The sequence below is a fragment of the Equus quagga genome, chromosome 5, assembly GCF_021613505.1.
Source record: "Equus quagga isolate Etosha38 chromosome 5, UCLA_HA_Equagga_1.0, whole genome shotgun sequence".
Classification (NCBI taxonomy): domain Eukaryota; kingdom Metazoa; phylum Chordata; class Mammalia; order Perissodactyla; family Equidae; genus Equus; species Equus quagga.
In genome coordinates, this window is record NC_060271.1 from 80,073,445 (window position 1) to 80,095,287 (window position 21,843).

General features: G+C 49.0%; 1 protein-coding gene across 1 annotated transcript in view; it reads left to right on the plus strand.

Annotated features, from left to right (window-relative positions):
- Positions 1-21,843, plus strand: part of ADD2 (adducin 2) — a 99,110-nt gene that overhangs the window by 38,343 nt on the left and 38,924 nt on the right. The window contains exons 2-3 of the mRNA XM_046662415.1: positions 15,116-15,233; positions 21,175-21,391. Of these exons, the coding sequence (XP_046518371.1) occupies positions 21,209-21,391 (183 nt within the window). The 5' untranslated portion in view covers positions 15,116-15,233; positions 21,175-21,208. The remainder of the gene's footprint in view (positions 1-15,115; positions 15,234-21,174; positions 21,392-21,843) is intronic.

Here is a 21,843-nt window from a genome sequence, read left to right on the forward strand (position 1 = left end):
TCACGTGTCTCAAACTTGTCTATCCCAATGACTCTCAACTCTTTTGCCTTAAAAGTGAAAAGCGAGCATTCCCTGCCACGTTCTGCAGAGATGAGGAGGACAGAGGCAGGAAACCCAGTCGAGTCCCTAACAACTAAGTGTCACTGTGTCTTTCTTTGGACAAATCACACCCTCTCGGCCTCCGTTTCCTCATAAGTTTAATGAAGGCGGAGGGGAAGATTGGGCTGTGTATCAGTTAGGGTCTAACAAGGGAAATATGAACTTCTTCAAGTATCTCAATAGAGGGAATTTAATGCAGGACATTTACACAGGGCTTGGGGAGGTAGCCCAAAGATTAGCCCCAGTCAAAAGTCTTGAGTCTAGAAGTAGAAGGTGAGAAAGTGGAGTTGTCCCAGCCCAGGGGCCAGAGTCACTCTGCGGAAGCTGGAACATGGTGGGCTTCTCAGGCGGGAGCTGGGGCCATGGAGGAGGAGATGCCACTTGAGGCAGAGAGTGAGGGAGGAAATGCCCTGGCGTCTCTCCCCATCTTGGGTCAGTGCCTCCTATTGTGCCCAAACCAGCAGGAAGCCAACTGACATGGAGCCTGCAGGGGTCAGCAGGGAAAGCTGAGGAATGGTTAGGCAGCCCTGGCCAGGCTGTCTTTGAAGTCCCCTATAATTCACATTCAATGAGGGCTAGAACTTCAGTGGCCTTGTGGGTTTGCCAGTGGGGAAACCAGGCCAATAAGATCAGAGTGGTCTTTAATGAGACTCCCCTACTCCCACCATCAGAAATAAACATTCCCAAGGTGCACCTACTTTTTTCTGCACTGGACTTGCCTCTATAGGGGGAAGAGGAAACAAGTCTTCAGATAAGGTGTTTATGGGTGAGGGGAGGAGGGGAAGGCACAAGACGGGGGAGAGGGTGAGAAACAGGAGATGGGGGAGGGGTCACACCTGTGGGTGGAGAGCTGAACCCAAGGCAGAGGTCGAAGGGCCTCATCCATGACCAGGGATGGTTACTGTCTGTGCAAAAGGATGCTTCCCATCATAAAATAGTTCACAACAGGGCAGTGTCCATAGCAGGCTTTTCTGGAATGTTTAAGGTATTGTCACACAAAGCACTTTTTCATAGAGTGTCTTCAGTCAATACCTGTGAAACTGGATTGGTTGGATATCCGCCAACCTAATGTATTCTCCTCCGGAAGAAGGGGACGTGGTACTAGTCACACTCTGTCATCAGCTCAGGACAAACTGCTCATGCAGGCATTTCAGCCGCAGTGGAATTTGAGGTGCCCACAGACCCCCTTCTCTGGGCCTCAGGCTCTTTATCTGTAAAGTGAGGGGGCTGGGTGTGCTTTCAGGGACTTCCCAACTCTACCACACTGGGATCTGCTCCAGGCCCTGGCAGACAGGTGCAGAAAATGGCCCCTCAAGCTATGCCAGGAGGAGAGCACTCGAGGAGTAAAAGGGACACTTACATGGCCACATCCCACGAGTCCAGGCTGAGGTCACAGCTGTGGCCTGAAGGACGGACTTAAGTAACCTGAAGTCCTTCGTAATAACTTGAAGTCTTGCATTTCTTGACTGAAATGAGGAGTATGTAGACCATAGCAATGCTTCCTACAAATCCTCTTTTCTCTGCCACCTGCTGCCCTCACCTCACATTGGTGCTCTTCTCTCAACATAAGGCCTTAAAAAACCACCAACTTCCTTGAAGGTCCCATCTTCTTGGTCCCTCCCTGTCTCCCTTCCCTGTCAATCCTGCATTGTGAAGCCCAGAAGAACCAATAAGGTGAGGCAGGCTCTCCTTGGAGTTCTGGGAGGAGAGAGGCCTGTGAGAGGGGAAAAGCTAGGAACACTCAGACATTAATCACTTTTGTCCTGACTCATATACAGAGGTGAGTAATAGCAGGAAAAGATGCCAGTTCGGTGATAAATGAGGTACTGGAGCCGAGAAGAGGGAGAGAATTAGGCGTTAGAGAATGGAAAGAACTTGACCAGGAGAAGATGGGAGGTCTGGTCTGAGCCAAGCCACAGAGGCAGGGACATGTGTGGAGCTGGCAGCTGGCATGGGATGGACAGGGTGGTTCTTTCTGCTTGTCTGGGGTGGGTGTTTCATATAGAGGAAGAGTAGGAGATGACGCCTTGGTGCTAGCTTGAGCTTGAAAGCTAAGATGACTTTATCCTATTGTCCAGAAAGAAATGGCCACTCCTCCTTCCCTGAGCCCATGGCAGACACTGGAAATTAGTCCTCACATCCTTTCTGACTGAATGCAGGGGAGGACTCAAGTTCTCCTAAGGCAGAGCCACCAATCCACTGGAGTTGGTACATGATATAAAGCCTGTGACCATCTTGACTACAGAAAACAAGAAGTCATGGATGGCTTTTATGAAGCATTTTAGAGATATAACCATGTGTGCAGAATGGATTGGAGGAGGGGCTCTGGAGAAAAAGATCGGTGGGAAAATGAATGTAGTGAGAATTCAGGCCAAGGGACATCTGTATCTTCTTCTGCCCATTCCTACATTGGACTTAGTGGATCAGCTTATTTTGGTTTTTAAACCTAGGCTCTTTTAGTGGGTAAATCTACCTCACTCCCACCCTCATCCTGAGGCATATATGCCCGTGGCCTCTCTTCTCTTGTCAACTAACCTGAGCTTCTCAATACCCCCAGTCAAGTAAGAGCCCAGGCTTCACGAAAGGCTCATTCTGGTTTCCTTTTTGGACCAAATGTTCTTCACTCTATAAAAACATGTGAGCAAAAGTACTGGTATAAATGTCTCCATCAAGTTAACTGAAATTAAGAAATTGGGATTCTGTCTCAAAGTTTCCATTCTCCCAGGAATTGTTTTGGGCCCTTCATAAGCCAGGGATGAGAAAATATTTTTTCTTTCTTTCATCCAAAAGGATGAGACCACTTCTTGGTTGACCCTGTTAGAGAGTGATAAACTGGATTAACTGGAGCAGTCAGAACCCATTAGCCTTGCCCCAGGGAGCTGCTGTTCAGTTCAGAAGCATCGACAGAGCTCAGGAAGATGTACCACCAGAGGTCAATGACTCGCATCTACTCTTTATCCCACAGCTGAAAGCTGGGCTCCTCCACTGTCACAGTGGTCCAGTGTAGTGGCTGATTGGATCTATAACTTCTGTCCCTTTGTTCCAGGGATCTCCTTTGTTGTCATAGTGCTGCTGATGACAATATGCTCTTAAACCCTTGCTACTCAAGGTGTGGTCTGTGACCAGCAGCATTGGCAGCACCAGGGAGCTTTTGAGAAAAGCAGAATATCAGGCCTCACCCCAGACCTGCTGAATTAGAACCTGCAGGTTAGCCAGATCCTCAGGTGATTTGTATGCACATTAAGGTTGGAGAAACCTCGAGATAGTTCTGGAGTCCGGAAGGCAAAATCAAAGCGTCACCAGGGCTGCGCTCCCTCCAAGGCTCTAAGGGAGAGTCCTCGCCTACCTCTTCCAGCTTCTGGTGGCTCCTGGGGTTCCTTGACTTGTGGCTGCACCACTCTAGTCTCTGCATCTGTCTTCACATGGCCATCTCTTCTGTGTCTGTGTCTTATAAGGACACTTGTGATGGGATTTAGGGCCCAGCTGGATAATCTAGGATGAGTTATCTTGAGATTCTTAACTTAATTACATTGGTCAAGATCCATTTTCCAACTAAGGTCACACTCAGGTTCTGGGAGTTAGGACATGGACATATTTTTTGAGGGGCAACTGTTCAAGCCACTATAGAGCCCTTTGGAACATTCCCAGGCAGCTTGCTTCTGAGCTGCTTGCCAATGTTCACCCTCCTCAGCTGCTCCAGCAGCTTGGGATTTTGATCTACCCATACTGTTGAAAACTGCCAAATAATACAGCATTATTGAATGCCTCTTCTATGACAGACACTGTCCTGTGTATTTTACATGGATGAATCCGTTTGATTGCAACAACCCTTTCGGGTTGCTACCATAATTGAGGTGTGGGGTAGTTCAGTAACTCGCCTATGGTCTCACAGCCAGGAGAGCTGAACCTGGGATACATACAGGTAGTCTTCACCAGAACCTGTGCTCTTCACCATATGTAATAATGCTTCTGAAATTATGGTGGGTTGAAAAGGTGGAGGAGAGAGATGGCATCCAGGCCCTTTGTCACACGTCCCAGGGATGCTGGGCACAAAGAAGGGCGAGATGGAGCGCAGGCAGCTGTCCCGCCCCCACCCCACAGCGCATGGAGGTTGGGAGGCGGGGAGACCCCTAGCTATTATTTATTCCACCCCAAATCCTTTTTCATTTAGCGCTGTATAGGTACACTTTTCCATGAGACGGCTTGGCATGGCTGAACGTCTTGTGAGTGTTTATTATCGAAGGTCTTTAGATGGATATTTAGCATGGCTTCATGCACTTTCACTCCATATCATGCCTTGGCTAACACAGTCCATTTGTTTACTCACCACTATGTGAAACCTCATTTAATTTGCTTTAAATGCCCTTGTTTTGAGTGGTGACAAGTGGGATCTCCCCCTGCACTCACCCTCTTTATATCCTTCATGATTTTCTGCCCTGGTTTGCAATCCTTTGCCCCCTGTATTTTTCCCAGACTGACAATCTCACCCCTTTCTATTGAGTTTTGAGCTTGACTGCTAAGAAGGGCCAGAAGCCCTTCCTAAGGCGCGAGCATGTCAGATGTGCCTATAATAAATGGCTGGGTCAAGGCGGTCAGGGAATTAGCTGGAAAAACCTGCAACCCAGTCCAGGCATTCTCATCAGTGATGCAAGCGGCATTGTTACCAGCACTGGAAGCTCTAGGTTACCTGCTCAGATGGACAAGTGGAGCCCACCGTTTAACACTGTGTATCCGTCAAAAATCCACCTGTGTCTGTCGGACAGAAATTCAGCAGCCAACATAACCTGCCTAATTTTATTAAGCTCACCTTCACAACTTCATTGACATTCCCTTGAGAATATTTTATGGGGCAGTCAGCCCAGCTGTATGCTTGCTGGCAAGATGGAATCCAGACTATGATTTTAAAAATTCAGTTGTTACGATGTCAATAGACCACATGAAGAATGATTTAATAGTAGCACCAAACATTTATTGAGCTCTTAGAGCCCATAGTAGTTATTAGGCTTTGTGCAAAGCCTGTGCCTGCATATATTATCTCAAATAATCCTCTGAGGAGGTACTGTTCCTCTCTCCATTGTACAGATGAAGAAACTGAGGTTCAGAGAAATTAAGTAACTTGCCCGAGGTCACACAGACAGAAAGATGCAAAGCTGGGAATTGATCCTGGGCCCTTAATGTTCTTCAGAGCCTGGATTCTTAGCCATGATGCTGTATCGTGGAGCCAGCTCCCTGGACTCTTAATGGAGTGAGATAGCTTTGGACTCCTACTGAATTGTTTACCACCCTCCAACCCCTGAAGTAGTTCTTAATTTTCTCTCTGCTTGCCCCTCTCTCTCTGCTTCCAACATTGGGGAAATGCAGAGCAGATCCGAATGGCAGATCTAGGAACGTTCTTGGAGGGAGGATATAGGGGATGGGAACCAGCACTGGTTGAGCACCTACCGTATGCTAGTCCCTCTGGAGAGCACTTCCAGCCGTGGCGGTTTTCATCGGTTCAGCAAATCAGAAATCCAGGTAGTGGATCCATCTCCATTTTCATTTCATCTTGTTGTCTTTTAAGCTTTGGCCTTCTCATCCCAGTCTGGTCTTGTCTTCTGACATTATCTCCTTTTCACAGAGGAGGAAGATGCCTCCTGAGCAGAACACGGATGTGCACTGAGTGAAACCTGTTTGGGAGCCTGGCACATCCATCTGCCTTGCTGTCGTAGATCTCAGGACACGGTACCTGGCAAAAGCAGGACTGAAGCCAACAAACCTTGTCTGCCAATAAACCCCGAGTCAGTGTGTCACAGGGCTCTCCTAAAGCTCCACGCCCATTTCTCCTGTCTCTTCCCTTGGCTTCCTGACCCAGTGGATGACCTGCTGCCCCCCCCATGTGAAGGGTAGTCCCAAAGTTGGTGACACTAATTTCTAAGTTGGGTTCCTATACTTCATCATTTCTAAGGAACACATTTTTCCCTTCATGTCAATATCTCTGAAATTGGGATGTGTCCTCCAATTAATGATGACTTACAATTATAATTTGCAGTGGTTTTCCTTTATTAGTAATATTTAAAATAATGATGTGTCTGTCAATGATGTCTTAGATTTGAAGAAATACAGTAATGCCAATGTTGACTTTATTTTTACCCCTCACTATCAAATCAATTCCTGGGCTTGTATCTCTCTGCCATCAAAGGTCTTCCTTGTGCTCGCCTGTATGACTAGCCTCCCATGTCATTTGTTCAAGCAGGAGATGTCTTGGAAGCAAAGCTAACTGAGTCTCCAGTATCTGATAGCCCTCAAATTGTTACCATAATGTTTATGTTTTGTTCCATCCTTCCTAAATTTTATGGATAGTTTTATGGAATCTCATGAAGTTATGAGGTGGAGGGTCAGATTTTAAGATTTGTGGATTCACCTGAGTATTCACTTCTTCGAGTCTGGTGTTAATAGATCGATCACCCTGCCACCTAGAAATGAGTTTGATTGAACTTTATTAAGTTTTCTATAAACGGAGTACCAATTTTATAACCTGGGATGTGGGATGGAGCTGGTTTCCTTGATAATTGTCCTTTTATCTCTCTGATCTTAAGTGGACTGACTATTAAGGTAATTGCTATGGTCAGTTTAGTGCAGAAATTGCCTGGAGGTATTAAAAGTCACCATTCATTGTGTGTGCACCACATTTGATTTCCAGAAGACATGTGGTTTCCTGATCACCTTTTGTTAGAAGCTATTTTTTCTGTAGGTTGTATCTTAGGGGACTTGATTTCACCTTATTTGAGAACAAAGGAAAACAGAAGTGCCTTGAGAAAAGACACTTCAGAGAAAGATAAATGATCTGGAAATCTTAAAAGAAGGACTTACCTCTTATAATAATCTGCTATAGGAGCCAGAAGAAAAATGTCAGAAAACAATCAGGTATCCTTAATATAGTTCAGAAAGAGATGGCTTCTAAGAAAAGAAGAAGGTGGTTGTAGGAGAGAATAGACCAAGGAGAAAAGGTCTGAAGTGAAAATGAAGATAAGGTAAGGAAAGTATGCAAAAAATAAAGTGTTCAATATTAGAATTAAAATCCACATTAATTTTGCTGAGTTAAAATCAGTGAAGTTGGAAAGAACAATGACAAAGTGTCAGAATGCAAGGAAAGTGTCAATGACAAAACTAATGAGGGGAAAAATGAAAAAATTTAGAGAACAGAGATTAAACCTATGGATAATTGGTGATCCTGAAGGAGACACTAGAATAAGTGAAATGGAAGCAATAAGCACAGAGTTAATAAAACTGCCCCAAGCTAAAGAAAAGGTGTGAATATGTTTTCAGGGTAGGGTACCTGCTGTAACAACCTCAGAATCTCCATTCGGATGCTCACTGGGCTGCCTTCAGTGGCAGCCCGACTCCTTTCATTTGGGGCCTGCATCATCCCCAAGGGTCCCAGAGTTTCCACTGGATCTTCTGCATCCAGCAGGGAGGTGAGGAAGGAGAAAGAGTCGGGGGAAGGCATCCTGCTCTTAATTGCCTCGGCTTCAGGTGACAGACATCACTTCTGCTTATATTCCATTGACTTACATTCCATATGGCCCTATCCAGATGGAGGGGCGCTGGGAAACTGGGTGCCCAGGAAGAAGAGGAAGTGGGTTTGGTGAGCACATGACATTGTCTCTGACACATGGATATGCAAACACACAAACGGGTATATAGAGAAGGTGAAATCGTTCTTAATATCTTCATAATAAAATCCAAACCATACAGGATCATTGGGAGGATCATGGAGGAGTGGAAATTCAAACGTGCCTCCTATTTTTTTCATCTTATTCCTGACACCCTGTGACAGCCTGCACCTCACTTCTCAGGCTCTTGGGATGTCTCCACATGCATGTTCCAGAGGCCAGCAGAGTTCCTCATGTGAGCAGTTACGCCTTCTCACACTTTAACATATTTCCTGCAGTTCCCACCATTCCCTCTTCCTGAGCCTACTCACCCTCCTCCTTCCCTTCCAACTCAGAAAGTCCCAAGTCTCATTGGACTTGTGAATTTTTACAGCTTCCTCAGTCTGGAGAGGGGAGAGATGGTGTCAGATCCCTCTCCAGTCCTAGATGCAAGCTGTTCTTATAATTTTATCTGATGCCCAATTAGTGAGAAAAAAAAAACCAAAAACCAACAAAACCAATTTAAAAAAATCCAGCAAAATAACTTTGACCTTAATGTGCTAAAAGAGCATTTATTTCCACCTCTGTGGCCTAGGATATACTTTATTCTATTAGGCAGAGAAGGACACATCATCAGTAGCTGTTTCCTGGACTTCCCGGCTGGAGGTGGGGAGGGGGGAGAGGGTAGTCCTGCCACATGATTCAGTGGGTTCCATTCGCTTTCCTATTGAAGGACAGATGCTCTCAGATTAGGCCAAAAAGCAGAATCAACTGTTTTATGTTTGAACTTGACCAAGGTGAAACTTTTCAAAACATGGCTTCATTGGTTTTAGGTACAGTCTTGCCTGAAGGCAAAAGGTAGACAAGATGACCCCTTAAAAGTATCTGTGACTGAATTCAAGGACAGCCTGAGGTGTGGAACAGTGAATCAGGGCCCGTGTCAGTTCAATTAGACAGGCTTTTTGATGAGCTTTTATCCACATAGTATGCAAGTTTGGCTGACCTTTTCACTGAAGGGACTGAGTATTTGAAGCCTGAGCCCAGTCATCCTGCTAGGTTAGCTTTGTCTCTGCATCACCAGGCCTTCCTGAATCCCCCTTTCTTTCCCCTTCGTTGGAGGCATGAAGTCCACATGGTTTTGTGGGTGGTGGCAGAGGTATATGACAAGCAAGTTAAAGCTCAGCGCTGGAGCCTCGAGGTTGGGACTTGCCTGGAACCCCGTGGTTCATGAACTCTATCAGAGCACTGTCCCCCCCGAGTAGTATAATGATCTCTCTATGAGCCACCTCCTGCTCCTGCTCCATTGTGGGCCTTTTGAGAGCAGGGATTGTGAATTACATCCTTTGGTGTCCCCATGCCAGAAACAGGAACTTGAATTGTCCTTTAAGTTGCCGGCTGAATCCTTGGGGCTTCTTCCAGGAATATGGAGCCTTGGCCTTGGGCTTTGGCCATTTGCCGACCTCCTTCTCCACCTTCCCACCAGGCCGCTTACACCTGCTCACCTTCATTTGGAGGAGGGGAGGAAAGCATGGTGAAGTGAAAAGAGAGGACAGGCTCTGGACCCAGATGGGTTCAAACCCATGCCCTGCTCTTCAACAGCTCTGTGGCCCTGATCAAGTGACCCCGTTTCCTAGAACCTCAATTTTCTCACCTGAAAACCAGGATGAGGGGCCCTTCACTGCAGCGCCAACAAGAAGGGCCCAGTACAGCACCAGTAGCTATTTGGATTCAACAGCCCAAATTTTGTTGATTGAGTAATGTCTTCCTTCAAGGTCTAACTCAGGTCTAACTAAGGTCTCACTCAGGACATAAATGTGGACCCAAGGTTTCTGGTCTCCTGTTCCAAAAACATTGAACACATTCATTCATTTTCAGTTTCTTGTAGTGTGTTGAACTTAGTTGATTAACATTTGCCGTCATTCACCACATAATGATGTTTTCATCCAGGGTGGACCTCATATACGACGGTGGTCCCATAAGATTATACTACATAGCCTAGGTGGGTGGTATGCTATACCATCTTGGATTGTGTAAGTCCATTCTTTGATGTTCACACGATGATGAACTTGCCTAACAAAACACTTCTCAGAATGTACCCCTGTCGTGAAGTGATGCATGACTGTATACACAGGAAACTGAAAGTAAATGTCAGATGTGGTCTGAAATGAATGTGTTCAATGCTTGTTGGAAATATATATATATGTCTATATATGCCTATATAACTATATAGTTTTATTTGTATTTGTATTTTTCACCTTATCATGACCGTAGGCCTCTAGCAGACAGGGACTAAATCGTATTTCTTTTGGGAATCTTCCCTCTCATGCCCAATTCCAGTTCTTGCTCACTCTGGGCACCAATAGATACTCAACCAATGTGTGCTTGTCCAGTGAGAGGAGATGGAACTGATTCTCAGTGGTGAGAAAGAATGCTGGGTCCCTTCATTCCACAGCAGTGCAATTCCTGGATAATAGAAGAATGGAAAAAAATGCCTACCAACGGTTAGGTTTGGGGCCCCTTGCTACAAGAGTGTTAAAATTCACTGGCCTTCGCTAGGACGGTATGCCTCAGAGAAGCTCAGACACCAGCACTTCTCAGGCCTGCTGCAGTTGGGGGTTAAAGGATTCTTCCAGCCAAGGGGGTTTCCAGAGAAAGACAGAGGGAGACTTTACCATCCCTCTCCTTCCTTCCTCTCCCTTTCTTCTTTTAAACTATTTTCGTCCTAAATGGGCACAGCAGTGACTACCTAATGTAGAACTTGGGAAATTCAGAAGCGTGTGAAAAAGATGATGATAAGCTTCACCCATAATCCCACCATGCAGAGGCATGACCTTTCTCTATCTGAACAAACCAGGCAGGGTGTGGTCTAGTCCCTTATTCAACGGTCTCCATTTACTCTGCAAAGTAACAGCAGCAAGGCCACTACGACGTCTCCTCCCTCCCTTTGGGAGGTCTTATTCTGCGATGGGTGAGTTTGAGTTCTGACTTCAAGTCGGAAGCTTGGAGCAAATGCTGTGCTGTGGGGCTGGGGGTCTGGGGCATTCAGAGACTGGCACAACCATGGGGGTGGCTGTGCCCATGGCAGTAGGGGGAGTAGCTGGGAAATGACAACTTGCAGCGTCTTTCCACTTTGGGCTCCGGGTGCTCACACTGTCTGTTCCTGCCTGGAGACCTCCCACTGAAGTAGAAGGAGACAGTCCCCCGCCTCGCCTCAGTGCACACGGAGATTAAATAGATTTTAACAAAAAGTCAGACAACTTGGGCACCTGTTACTCCCCTTCTAGGCCTTGTGGCCTTTTATAGCTACAAGGAACAACCCATAGAAATGCGACTTCATACTCCAGTGATTACATGTACCTGGACAGGGAAGAAAATGACCTGTGACAAGGAGCGTCTTTCATGATTTGCAGTCCCCAGCTGCTCTCCTGGGAGGGTGAATCCCAAGCAGAGTCTTTGCTGAGCAGGGGTCAAGAGTGTGAGGAGGCAAACTGGAGACGCCACCGAGAGCAAGCTCTAGGGCTCCCCTGAGCAAAGAGTGGAGGGCTCTGGGTGGGGGTGGGGGAGCAGCTGCTGGAGGGAAGAGGTGAGAGAAACACATAAAGGGACAGGGCTGAACAAGGGGTCAAGGGGGCTGTGGCTTGTGGTGTGTTGTGTACATTATCTTCTCCTCTGTCTCCCCATAATCAATGTTACAGGTGGAGTTGGATTTGTTAGTTTGAGAGTTGCAATCAATTGCTGGAATTCTGCTTCAAAATAGGCAAGAAGAATGGCTGCCGGGGGGGGGGGGGGGGGGGTGCCCAGGCATTTGGGTTATATAACAAAAGCACATTTTGTTTTAGAGGAGGCGATTTAGGCACTAGGAAACCTGCCATGCAGCCTCCATGAATGCTTGGCGTCTGACCCTGAAACGGGCTGCTCAGGGTTCTGTCTCCCCACACTGCACCCTGAGCTCCCCTAGGGCCTTACTCACATCTGGGACCCCTTGGCCTGGACGGTGCTGCTTTGTGGAACAGGCCTAACTTCCTGGGTTTTAGCCCAACTAACATTTCTTCAGCATCTACCCGGCACCAGGCCCTATGGCAACACAGGGAATAGAGAAATGCCGGACACAGGCCCTGCCTGCTGGAGCTCGTGGTAACAGATTGTTGTTGTCAGATTGTAGGTGAATGAAAGGTAAGTGAAGGTGATGCGAGAGCCAAAGGGACAGTGGTGTAGGGGGAAGGCTTCCAGGAGGAGAGGACAACCTGAGCTAAAGGGAGAAGGCTCCAGGCAGAGACCCGCATTGACAAAGGCGTGAGGAGGGAACCAGCCTGGTGACTTCCAGGTCCTGGAACAGCCCCCGGAGTAGCAATGATTAAGTAGGGAGGGCGAGGGCGGGGACTGAGAGGCCCATGAGGCTTTGCATGCCAGCTAAGAGCTGGGACCTCATTCTATAGGGTGATGATCCTCAAGAGGAAGGAGGCGGGTGGAGAGAGACAAGCATGGTCCCTCAGGTGGGGATGGGCGGGTTTGAATTCCCAACATGGAGCATGCATTCAGTTTGAAAAAGCAAATTCAGATTTAAAATTTTATATTTGATAACTATAAAAAGAATATCTGTCACTTTTGTAGTACAATCTAAATCTGACTAAATTTTGACTAGAGGAGCAGGAATTAGAAAAAACGTGAGGGTACAGTGCCCCAGGTGACAGGAGCCAGGATTGGGTTTTTAGCAGGGCGGTGATGGGCATGGGCCAGATTTGCATTTTTAGAACAGCAACTCTGGCTACTGACCGGAAGGTGGGTATGGGAGAGCAAGAACTGCATAGAGACCTCGAAAGGGCTGGAGGGTTGGCAGCATGATTCAGGGTGCGATGCTCTGGATGGGGAGATATTTAGGACATAAAACCAGAGAACTTGGTGACACAGTGGGTGCACACGGTGAGAAGAGGGAGTGAAGCTGCCTTCCGGGCCCCTTGGTGGGGTGGCTGGCTGGGTGGGGGGCAGGCAGGAGCAGCTGCCAAGGGAGGGAAGCTCTGGTGCAGGGTTGGCTGAAGCGATGGTCTGTTGGAACAGGTCTATTTTAAGGTGGCTGTGGGACATCAAGGTGGGTAAAGGCCCCTGAACGCCTGTCACTTGTCCGGGTTCACAGTCTAGTGGGCATCCAACTAGGGCTGGAATCCGTGTCCTAACTCTTCCCGCCTCACAGCCCAGCTTGACTACACAGTGAGACAAGGAGCAGGTGGCCCCAAGGTGCCATGCCTCCCGAGAGGTGCTGGGGGCCCTGGGGGTTGATGCTGCTGTTCTCACTATCTGGGGTGCTTCTTGCCTCTCAGCTCTGCCTGAGGGGCGTGGGTGGCCAGGACCTGGGGTGAGCTAGGTTCTTGAAGCAGGTGCTGGGGAAACCGAAGGCTGAATGGGTGGTGATGCTGGTCTTGATACTGCAGCAGGCGCAGGCTCAGAGGGTTGTCAGGCCAGGGTCCCCCAAGGCCCACCCAGGGGGCAGGACCCTCCTGAGTGGCCCTTGCATCAAGCCTCTTTCTCATTAAGTCTTGCTGATCTGGTGCTTGTTCTGGCCCTGCTCAACCTGACTCTGCAGTCAGAGATTTGACAGTTTTGCTACCATAAGAGAATGTTTTACAAATAACGCGTTTGCCTACAATACCTCTCAGGGCTATTTTCATTTGAATCAGGGGATAACACCATAACCCAAGGAATGCAGCTCTAATAGTGGAATTTCAACACCGATGGAGATTGGGATGGGAATTATCTTGTTCAGTGTATACCTGTCTGGGGGACAGATGTCTGTCATCTTAGATGAATGGTACATGTCACTTCTAGAGGCAAAGGATTAATTCTCTCAGTGGACAGAAGAAATAGCTCAGACTCTGAAAATCCAAATCTTGGTAGGTTGTGGCCATGGGACAACCTCACACCTTCGTGGCAGGGGCTGCTGGGGAAGGGGAGGAAGCTGGTACTTCAGGTAAGACAACTTACCTGGCTGCAGAATTGGTCCTTGTGGTTCAGTGACCACCTATCAAAAGAATAGCATCCAGAGGTGTGTCAGCAAACCCCACCCTGGCACCAGCCCACCCTGGAAGGGAGGTATTGGAACAGAAGGGAGCCCGTGTTGGTAGGCATTGGCCAGAAGCAGCATCAAGTGGTAGCTGTGACTCTGTTCTAGTTAAAAAATAAGACCAGTGGAAGGAGGGCCCCAGCTGGCAGCTGGACATGCAGAACACAGAGAATAGCTTTTGGAAGCAACTGCCAGCTCCCTAACTAGAGGTGCGAGCATCAGGGCCTGGCTCAGGGGCCAGCTCGGCACTGAAATGCTGAGCCCTGGGTGCCCTGGCTAGGCCTCCCTGAGAGGGAAGCTGTGCCTCAGGGGGCATGCAGCTTTCTAGACTCCCTCAGGCACACCATACCTACCAAGACAGATTCTCCTTGCCCCGCACTGGTGACACAAGGCTTCCCAGATGCTCCCCTGTGGGATGTGGACACATTGGGTCAGGGATGGAGCTGAGCTGGCCAGTGAAGCAGGGCCGGTAGGGCCTGGACCCAGAGCTGTGGTGGGGGTGGGGTGGGGTCGCGGATGCTGCCAGCCCTGGATGAGACAAGCATCCTGTGTGTGAACAACAAAGCACCCACGTGAAAATGGGAAACTGTCGCTTGTCTTTTTCTCTTTTTTTGTAATATTGTGATGATTAACGTTTTGAAGACTTTGATTCTTAGGATTTTTGGAGTAGTAACTCAACCTTGTTTGTAAGATATCAACAACTTTACATTTCTCCTTCAGTAGTACTTTATGACCTGTTACCCAGTTTTAGCTGGGGGCCTTTCTTCCCCTTGAACTCTGGGAGAAATTGTCTTGAATCCACTAATTCATGGCCTGTGCAACTCCAAACCCCTCCTGCTTTCCTGGGCTGTGACATTCTTCAGGCTTCTTCTGCCTTTTGGGCTGCATCCAAAAATCACTTAGACCAGCATCTGTGAGTTTAGTGGCTGTTAGTGATTATTCTTGGGGGGGAGGTCAGGAAGAGGTCATATTCCTCCCGGCCCAGCAGCCTATGACCCCTCTGGGCTCCTGTAGGAGTCCCACATTCCACTCCCTCCACGTGGCAGAGCAGCCTCCCTCCTTGGAGGCCTCACAGCCAACACTCAGCAAAGGGACTTTCCAATTCCTCTCTTTGGAAGGAATTTTGATCCTAATTGTAAAGATAAGAGAGCTTTCTTTACCTTTTTATAGACATAATTTGCTTTTAAAATAAAAATTTATTTCAAGTTCATTTTGAAGAATTTCCCAGCAGTCCTTAAAATAAATCAGCACCCAATGGTGCTGCAAAAACAGGGTGAGGAGTCACCATGGTACAGACAAGACTCTGATATTTGTTGTTTGTGTTTTCCAGTTTCCACCTGGATGTGTGAAATCCTGTGGATGTGGTCGGCGTCCCTGAGAGCAGAGCGGGGTGCACAGGCCGAGTGCTGAAAAGAGGCAGCCTGGGAAGAGGCTGGTCCAGCCTCCCGGTAATCAGTCGATAGTTTTGGGTGGTGATGGGGGGTGAGGCACCCTTTTTGGTTGGGTCCATCTCAGCAGGATGAGCTTCCACACACTTGGGTCATCACCGTGAACTCCCCTAATCCTCCTGATGCCAGAGCCAACATGGAATCTAAAGGACCTTCAGGCTCCAGCTCTCCTTAGAGTCCAACTCTCCAGCAGCGGCAGAAGCCCCTCACAGCCTCCTGTAGTCCCCTGACTCCAAGGAGAGCTCACCACCTGACAAGGCAGCCTGTCCCGTCTTCCTGTTACTGGGCAGCTCTGGCTGGTAGAAAGTTCTCTTTCACACCCTCAGCTAAAGTCTGCCTACCTAGTTCTGGCCCTTGAGGCTCTAAGGAATCAGCCCCATCCCTCTTCCATGTGGCTGCCCCACAGATATCTGGGGACAAGTGGAGTGGAGGAGGGCAGGATCTGGAGCTGGGGACAGTCCTGCTTGAAGCACTGACCCCACTGTTATCTGTGTGATCTTGGGCAAGTTCGTCAACCTCTCTGTGATTCAGTTTCTTCGTCTGTAAAACTGGGACAGTAATGTCTGTCTCATGGACCGGTCCTGGGAATGAAAAGATATCATGAATAGAAGTTGCCTGGTGCTGTTGCATCACCAATTCTCTGACACCGACTGGGTGTCCTCAATTCTGACACTGTCCCGAGTTTAAGGGCACACAAGTTAACTACCACAAGTCAAGGGGCAAGGTCGCCGACCAAACTTCCCTGACTTCAGATGCCGACTACAAGTGGGGTCCCCAGGTCACCCACACTTCTGACTCACTTGGCTATAAATTTGGGGGTTCCCACGCCCTTTAGTTTCTGTAATTCACTAGAACAACTCACGGAACACCCTGAAGGCACTGTAACTGTGATTACAGTTTTATTGTAAAGGATCCAATCAGGAACAGACAAATGGAAGCAATACATAGGGCGGGGGGTATGGGAGAGGGTGGGGGGATTGGCGCAGAGCTTCTACACCCCTCCTTGTGGACCAGGCCCTGGCACCATCCCAGCACAGCAGTGTGCTCACCAACCAGGAAGCTGCCCCAAGACTCGGTATCCAGAGATTTTTAACGGGCGTCCTTGTTGGGGAGCCTGGCTTTATTTCTAGGCATAATTGTTTAAATCATCTGCCATTTGACTGAACTCAATCTCCAGCCCTTCCCCCTCCCGTCCTCCGGGGTTGGGGGTGGGGCTGAAGTTCCAACCCTCTGATCATGTGCTTGGTCTTTCTTGGTGGCCAGTCCCTCATTTGAAATATCTGAGAGCCACCATAAGTACCTTATTAGCGTAAACTCAGGTTTGGTGAAAGGGGCTCATTATGAATAACAAAAGACACTCCTAATGTCTTTTGGACATTTTGGGAATCCCAAGGGTTTCAAAGTTCTGTGCCAGGAACCGGGGACAAAGGCCAGATACATTCTTTATGGTGTCACACCTTGCCCATGAATGCTGGCCTCTCTGATCTTCAGCATTCTGCTTACCCTCTTTTCTGTGATCTCCAGGTTGACATGTTCTCACTTTCTGGTCAGAGAAGTAGGTATTCTCATCAGTCTTTTTCTGGATGTTCTTCCTTTTGTTAACGTTGCTCAAGATTGAATTAGGTTTTTGGACTAAAACATATAATTACAGTTATTTAGCGAGCACCTGTTTACGACTGAATCGTAAGCCTCTCATTACTCTAGTTCCTAATGCCACGGTGATTCTAGCCCCTAATGACACACAATAAGAGCAAATCCGTAACAGCACCTGCTAGGCACCCGGGCTGTTTTACATACGTCACATACATTGACTCATCTAATCCTCACAACCACCCAAGCCCTAGTTTTATATATGGGGAAACTGAGGCAGAGAGAGGTTAGGTAACTTGCCCAATATCTCACAGCTAATAAGTGGCACGGCTGAGATTCTGAACTCATCGTTGTGTTCCAGAGTCCATGCTTTTAACCACGAAGCCACGCTGCACAACTTTGATCACCTGTGTAACATTCTGGGAAGGGAAGGAAGGACCACAAACAGATGCCTCTGGTTCACAGAGCCAAAGGGTTTGCCCAGGCCGCTGTTGTCATGGTGAGGGAGTCAGGGCTTCCATTTCCTACCCACCCCACTGGAGCACCTCGGGAGCAGCCCTCTGGGCTGGGCTCTAAGAAGTGCAGGCAGGCCTGGGGGTGTGGTGGTCCGGCCTCCTGTCCATCAGGCCCAGAACTTCTTTCCCCTGCTTCAGGGAGGGGAGAGCTAGGTCAGAGCCTTCACATACCTGTTCCTGGGAAATGCAGCCCCTCTGAGGGGGAGAGAGGCAAGCTTTTCCTGCCTGAAAGGAAAGGATGTAGGCCAGGAAGGCTCAGGACCAGGCTGCACCGGCTCACATGATCCTAGTCCCAGGGAAGCTGAGAGCTCAGGTGGTTTTGGCACTGGTTGGACCGGAGTCATAATGAACGCGGGGAGCTCCTCCCCATGCTCACATCCAGTGTGCAATCACTGGGGGCATTGCTTGCTGCTGTTTTAAAAATAACATCAAAGATACGGGGCTGTGAAAGTGCCAAAGAGAATTAAAAGGGGCGGAGTGGAGTGCGGCAGTGCCCCTGGAAGAATTTTGGTCTGTAGCACGGTCTGCCCCCAGAGAATCTGGACGGCGACCACGTGTCTGCACGGCTCCAGTACATCCCCATTGTGTTTGACTTGCTACCCTTGTTTCTGCCCAGCTCCAGTTCCGAGGCTGTCTGGGAGCGTGATGGAGGTGAAAGATTCTTAACCCACAAGGCAACTGTCAGTAGGTCTTGTGTGTTCTTTGCAGATGGTTCGCTTTTGGCATTTGGCTTAAGAGAGACTCCCGAGGGAGAGGGGATGCAAGAAGAAGGCCTCTTGCTCCAGGAAACCTAGATCCTCAATCCTTCTGCCTTTTCTACATGAATCTGTCTCCCTCCTTATAGTGTCAGAGCTGGAAGGGGCCCCAGAGGTCATCTGTTCACTCCCTCATTTAGAGATGGACAAAGTGAGACCCAAGGAGGGAAATTACTTGCCCAAGTCCATGCAGCTAGAGAATGATGAATTGGGGCAACATCACAGGCTCTGACTTCTAGTCCAGAGCTAATTCCACCAGAGACATCCCTGATGGACACAATCACTCTTTCTCCATTTAGATGAAGAATCTGGCTTAAGGGGCCAGTCTAGTGGCGCAGTGGTGAAGTGCGCACATGCCGCTTCGGCGGCACAGGGTTCGCCGGTTCGGATCCCAGGTGCGGACATGGCACCGCTTGGCAAGCCATGCCATGGCAGGCGTCCCACGTATAAAGTGGGGGAAGATGGGCACGGATGTTAGCTCAGGGCCAGTCTTCCTCAGCAAAAAGGGGAGGATTGGCAGCAGATGTTAGCTCAGGGCTAATCTTCCTAAAAAAAAAAAAATGAGAATCTGGCTTAAATGTCACTAAGTACAAACTCAACAATTCCAGCAACCTGCCAAATCCGTTTCAAAAATCTTTCTTTAGAGAATTTTTTTTTGGCTGCCACTCCCAGAAGGCTCCCTCCTCCATATCCCATCCCTTGCAGCCAAATATCTCATCTACACGGCTGACAGGCCTGCTGCTGGTTGGGGAGATCTGCTGAGGGCATTCATATGGAGATGACTAATTAGTGAGAGAATAAAGATCAAAGGTCATGGTGTGGAAACCTTGCCAAAGCTGGTTGTGATGGCATTTGGAGCACTCTTGCTGTCCCAGGTCAAGTGTAAGGGGGCAGGTAGTGGTTGGAGTGGGAGGAGGGGTCCTGGACAGCCATGGGCAGTGGCACCTGGCACTAATGATAGAACATGAGGCTTTGTGCCATTTTTGGCAGGCTTGCTAGAAATGGCCGACACCTGGATTGGACGCCTTCCATCCCATGTTACAACCATTGACATCTACTCAGTGGTATTTCAGCCCTAGCTGTCCATTAGAACTATCCGGGGAGCTTTTAAAAATCCTGATGTCCAGGTCACACCCCAGACTAACAACATCAAAATCTCTGATTTCCTTGTTTTTTAAAGCTCCCCACATAATTCCAACGTGCACCCAAGGTTGAAAACCTGGCTCTAGGCCAAGGGTTCAGGCCGTCAGCCAACCCTTGAGGGACCCTGTCCATGTGCCTTCCCTGGAACTTGCTGTTTGCCCTGCCCCAAAGGAGAAGAATGCAAAAAGAAAGAAAAATCACCTGAGTGTTCTGGGCTGATGGGCGGACTCCCACTTCTCTTACCTAGTGCATGCTCCCCGCCCACCCCACTCAGAGGAACTGTAAGGTGGAGGGCAGAGTCCTGAGAGAAGGTGGAAGAGCAGCTCACCGACAAGGAGAATATGCTTTCCTGGCTGTCAGCAAAGCCCCCCTCGTAATGGGCTATTGGCTGGAACGAAGGGGAAGGCTTGGGCTGACAGGATCGGCCGAGGGGAAGAGCAGATCAGGACCCAGGAGGCCAGGAGTGCTCTGAGAGAACAAGAGAGCACCCCACCTCCTGGTGCAGGTGGAGGGGCAGGTCAAGGATGAGAGCCAGGTGTCCTGACCCCATGGAACCCTCTCTTGTTGGTATCTCACTATGTCCAAAAGCTAATTGTTGTTCAATCGAGGCACTTGGCTTCTTTTGCTGGGAAGGGGATCAGCCAAGAGGGAGAAGTCTAAAGCTCGTAAGGCTGCCTGGATGTCGAAGGGGCATTACCCAGATGTGACCGCCTAGCAGTGCTGACACACAAAGGGAGACTGGTGTGGCCCAAGTCCCACAGCTGGTTGGCGGAGGCTGGAACTGCAGCCCACTTCAGAAGGGCTCCAATATACCAATAGAAGACCTTCCTTCTTTCATCATTCAGGCATTAAAAAAGTATGCTTGAATAGAAAAACTAGGGCTTTTCCCCAGCTCAGCTCTCCAAAGGCTGCCCCAGTCCTCACTCCAGGGACCAGGTCTAGATATGTGGGACTCTGGGCATCCTGGCAATGTGGTGCCCTTCAAACAGTGTTTATGCTTTTACTACCTCTCAGTATTCATTTTAGTGGGGTTTGGGAGAAACTAATTTTCCCTTAGTAAAAATTTCATACCTCTTTTAAGATTGGAGTAAGAATCTAATTCTGCATTGAGACACGTTTTACAGAAACATATTCACCAACAATTCTTTTCCAGAGGCCAGAGCAAAGTCCGAGTTGTGTGGAAAAGCACTGTGTAAAATGTTTCCCGCGTTTTAGTAGTTCCTGTTGTCTTTTCAGTTTTCTTTTATGAATTTCCTACCACTCTTCTTCTTTTTTTTTTTTGGTGAGGAAGAGTGGCTCTGAGCTAACATCTGTTGCCAATCTTCCTCTTTTTGCTTGAGGAAGAGTGGCCCATAGCTAACATCTGTGCCCATCTTCCTCTATTTTGTATTTGGGACACCACCACAGCATGGCTTGATGAGTGCTGTAGGTCCGGGCCTAGGATCCCAACCATCCAACCCCGGGCCTCCGAATGGGAAGGGGTCGAACTTAAAACCACTAGGCCCCCGGCGGGCCCCCACATTTTTTAGGAGGCTTATTAGGGAGTTTACATTTAAGATGAAATACTAATTCCTGATAGTTTTACACTATGTAGATATGTCAGAAATGCTCGCAAAGGTCTGCAGGTCATGCTTGCACGGGAGGAACTGTCCAATTCCACTGGAGTGTGGCAGTTTAGGGCTGGCCGGTTAGTCAGGGAAGGGTGGTGGACCCCTGAGCCCGTGCCATATTTTCACTTAGTCGCATGATGCACTAGCGCCCCCTATAGATCAGCAGGTGCCGGCGCCCTGCCCTCCATCCTGAGGCTCCGCTTACACCCTCCTGGGATGAGCCGCATCCCTCTGTGAATCCAGCGGAATCCAGCCTCTCTGCTTTAGGAAACGTGTACCCCGACGGGCATCACCAACCTGTTCGCTCCCCCTCCTCCTTTCTCTGTAGGATTCCAGGCGTGGATTGCAAACCCACCAGGAAAATGAGTGAAGAGACTGTCCCCGAGGCTGCCTCCCCGCCGCCCCCGCAGGGGCAGCAGGACTTCGACCGCTTCTCTGAGGACGACCCTGAGTACATGCGCCTTCGTAACCGCGCAGCGGACTTGCGGCAGGACTTCAACCTGATGGAGCAGAAGAAGCGCGTCACCATGATCCTGCAGAGCCCCGTGAGTGGGGTCTGATCCTGGCGGGCGGGAGAGGCAGAAGGAGGCGCGGAGGGGAGGGGAGGGGAGGGGAGGGGAGGGGAGGGGAGGGGGCGGCGCTGATTCATCCGGGTGAATCTGAAAGATAAATAAGTCCTCTGCCGCTTGCTCAGGGTCGTAGCTATTTTAAGCCCGCTGAGCAAGATTCGTCTGGCAACGTGGGTGTTTGATTCTCTCCCTGGTCACCGGTGGATGGCAAAACCTGGTTTATGTGAGGCGGTCGGGCTCGGTGGTGGGAGGAGGTGGGCCTGAGAGACAGGAGCCTCACCTCCAGTTTCCTGTGCTCCTTCCGAGCCTCAGTTTCCAGTCTTCCCTCTTCGCCAAAAGTTGCAACAAGGAATAACTTGCTGTAAAACGGAGGCCAGCAGGGGGCGCCACGTGGAAGGTTTGAAGCTCCCCTTTCTGAACAGGGCAAG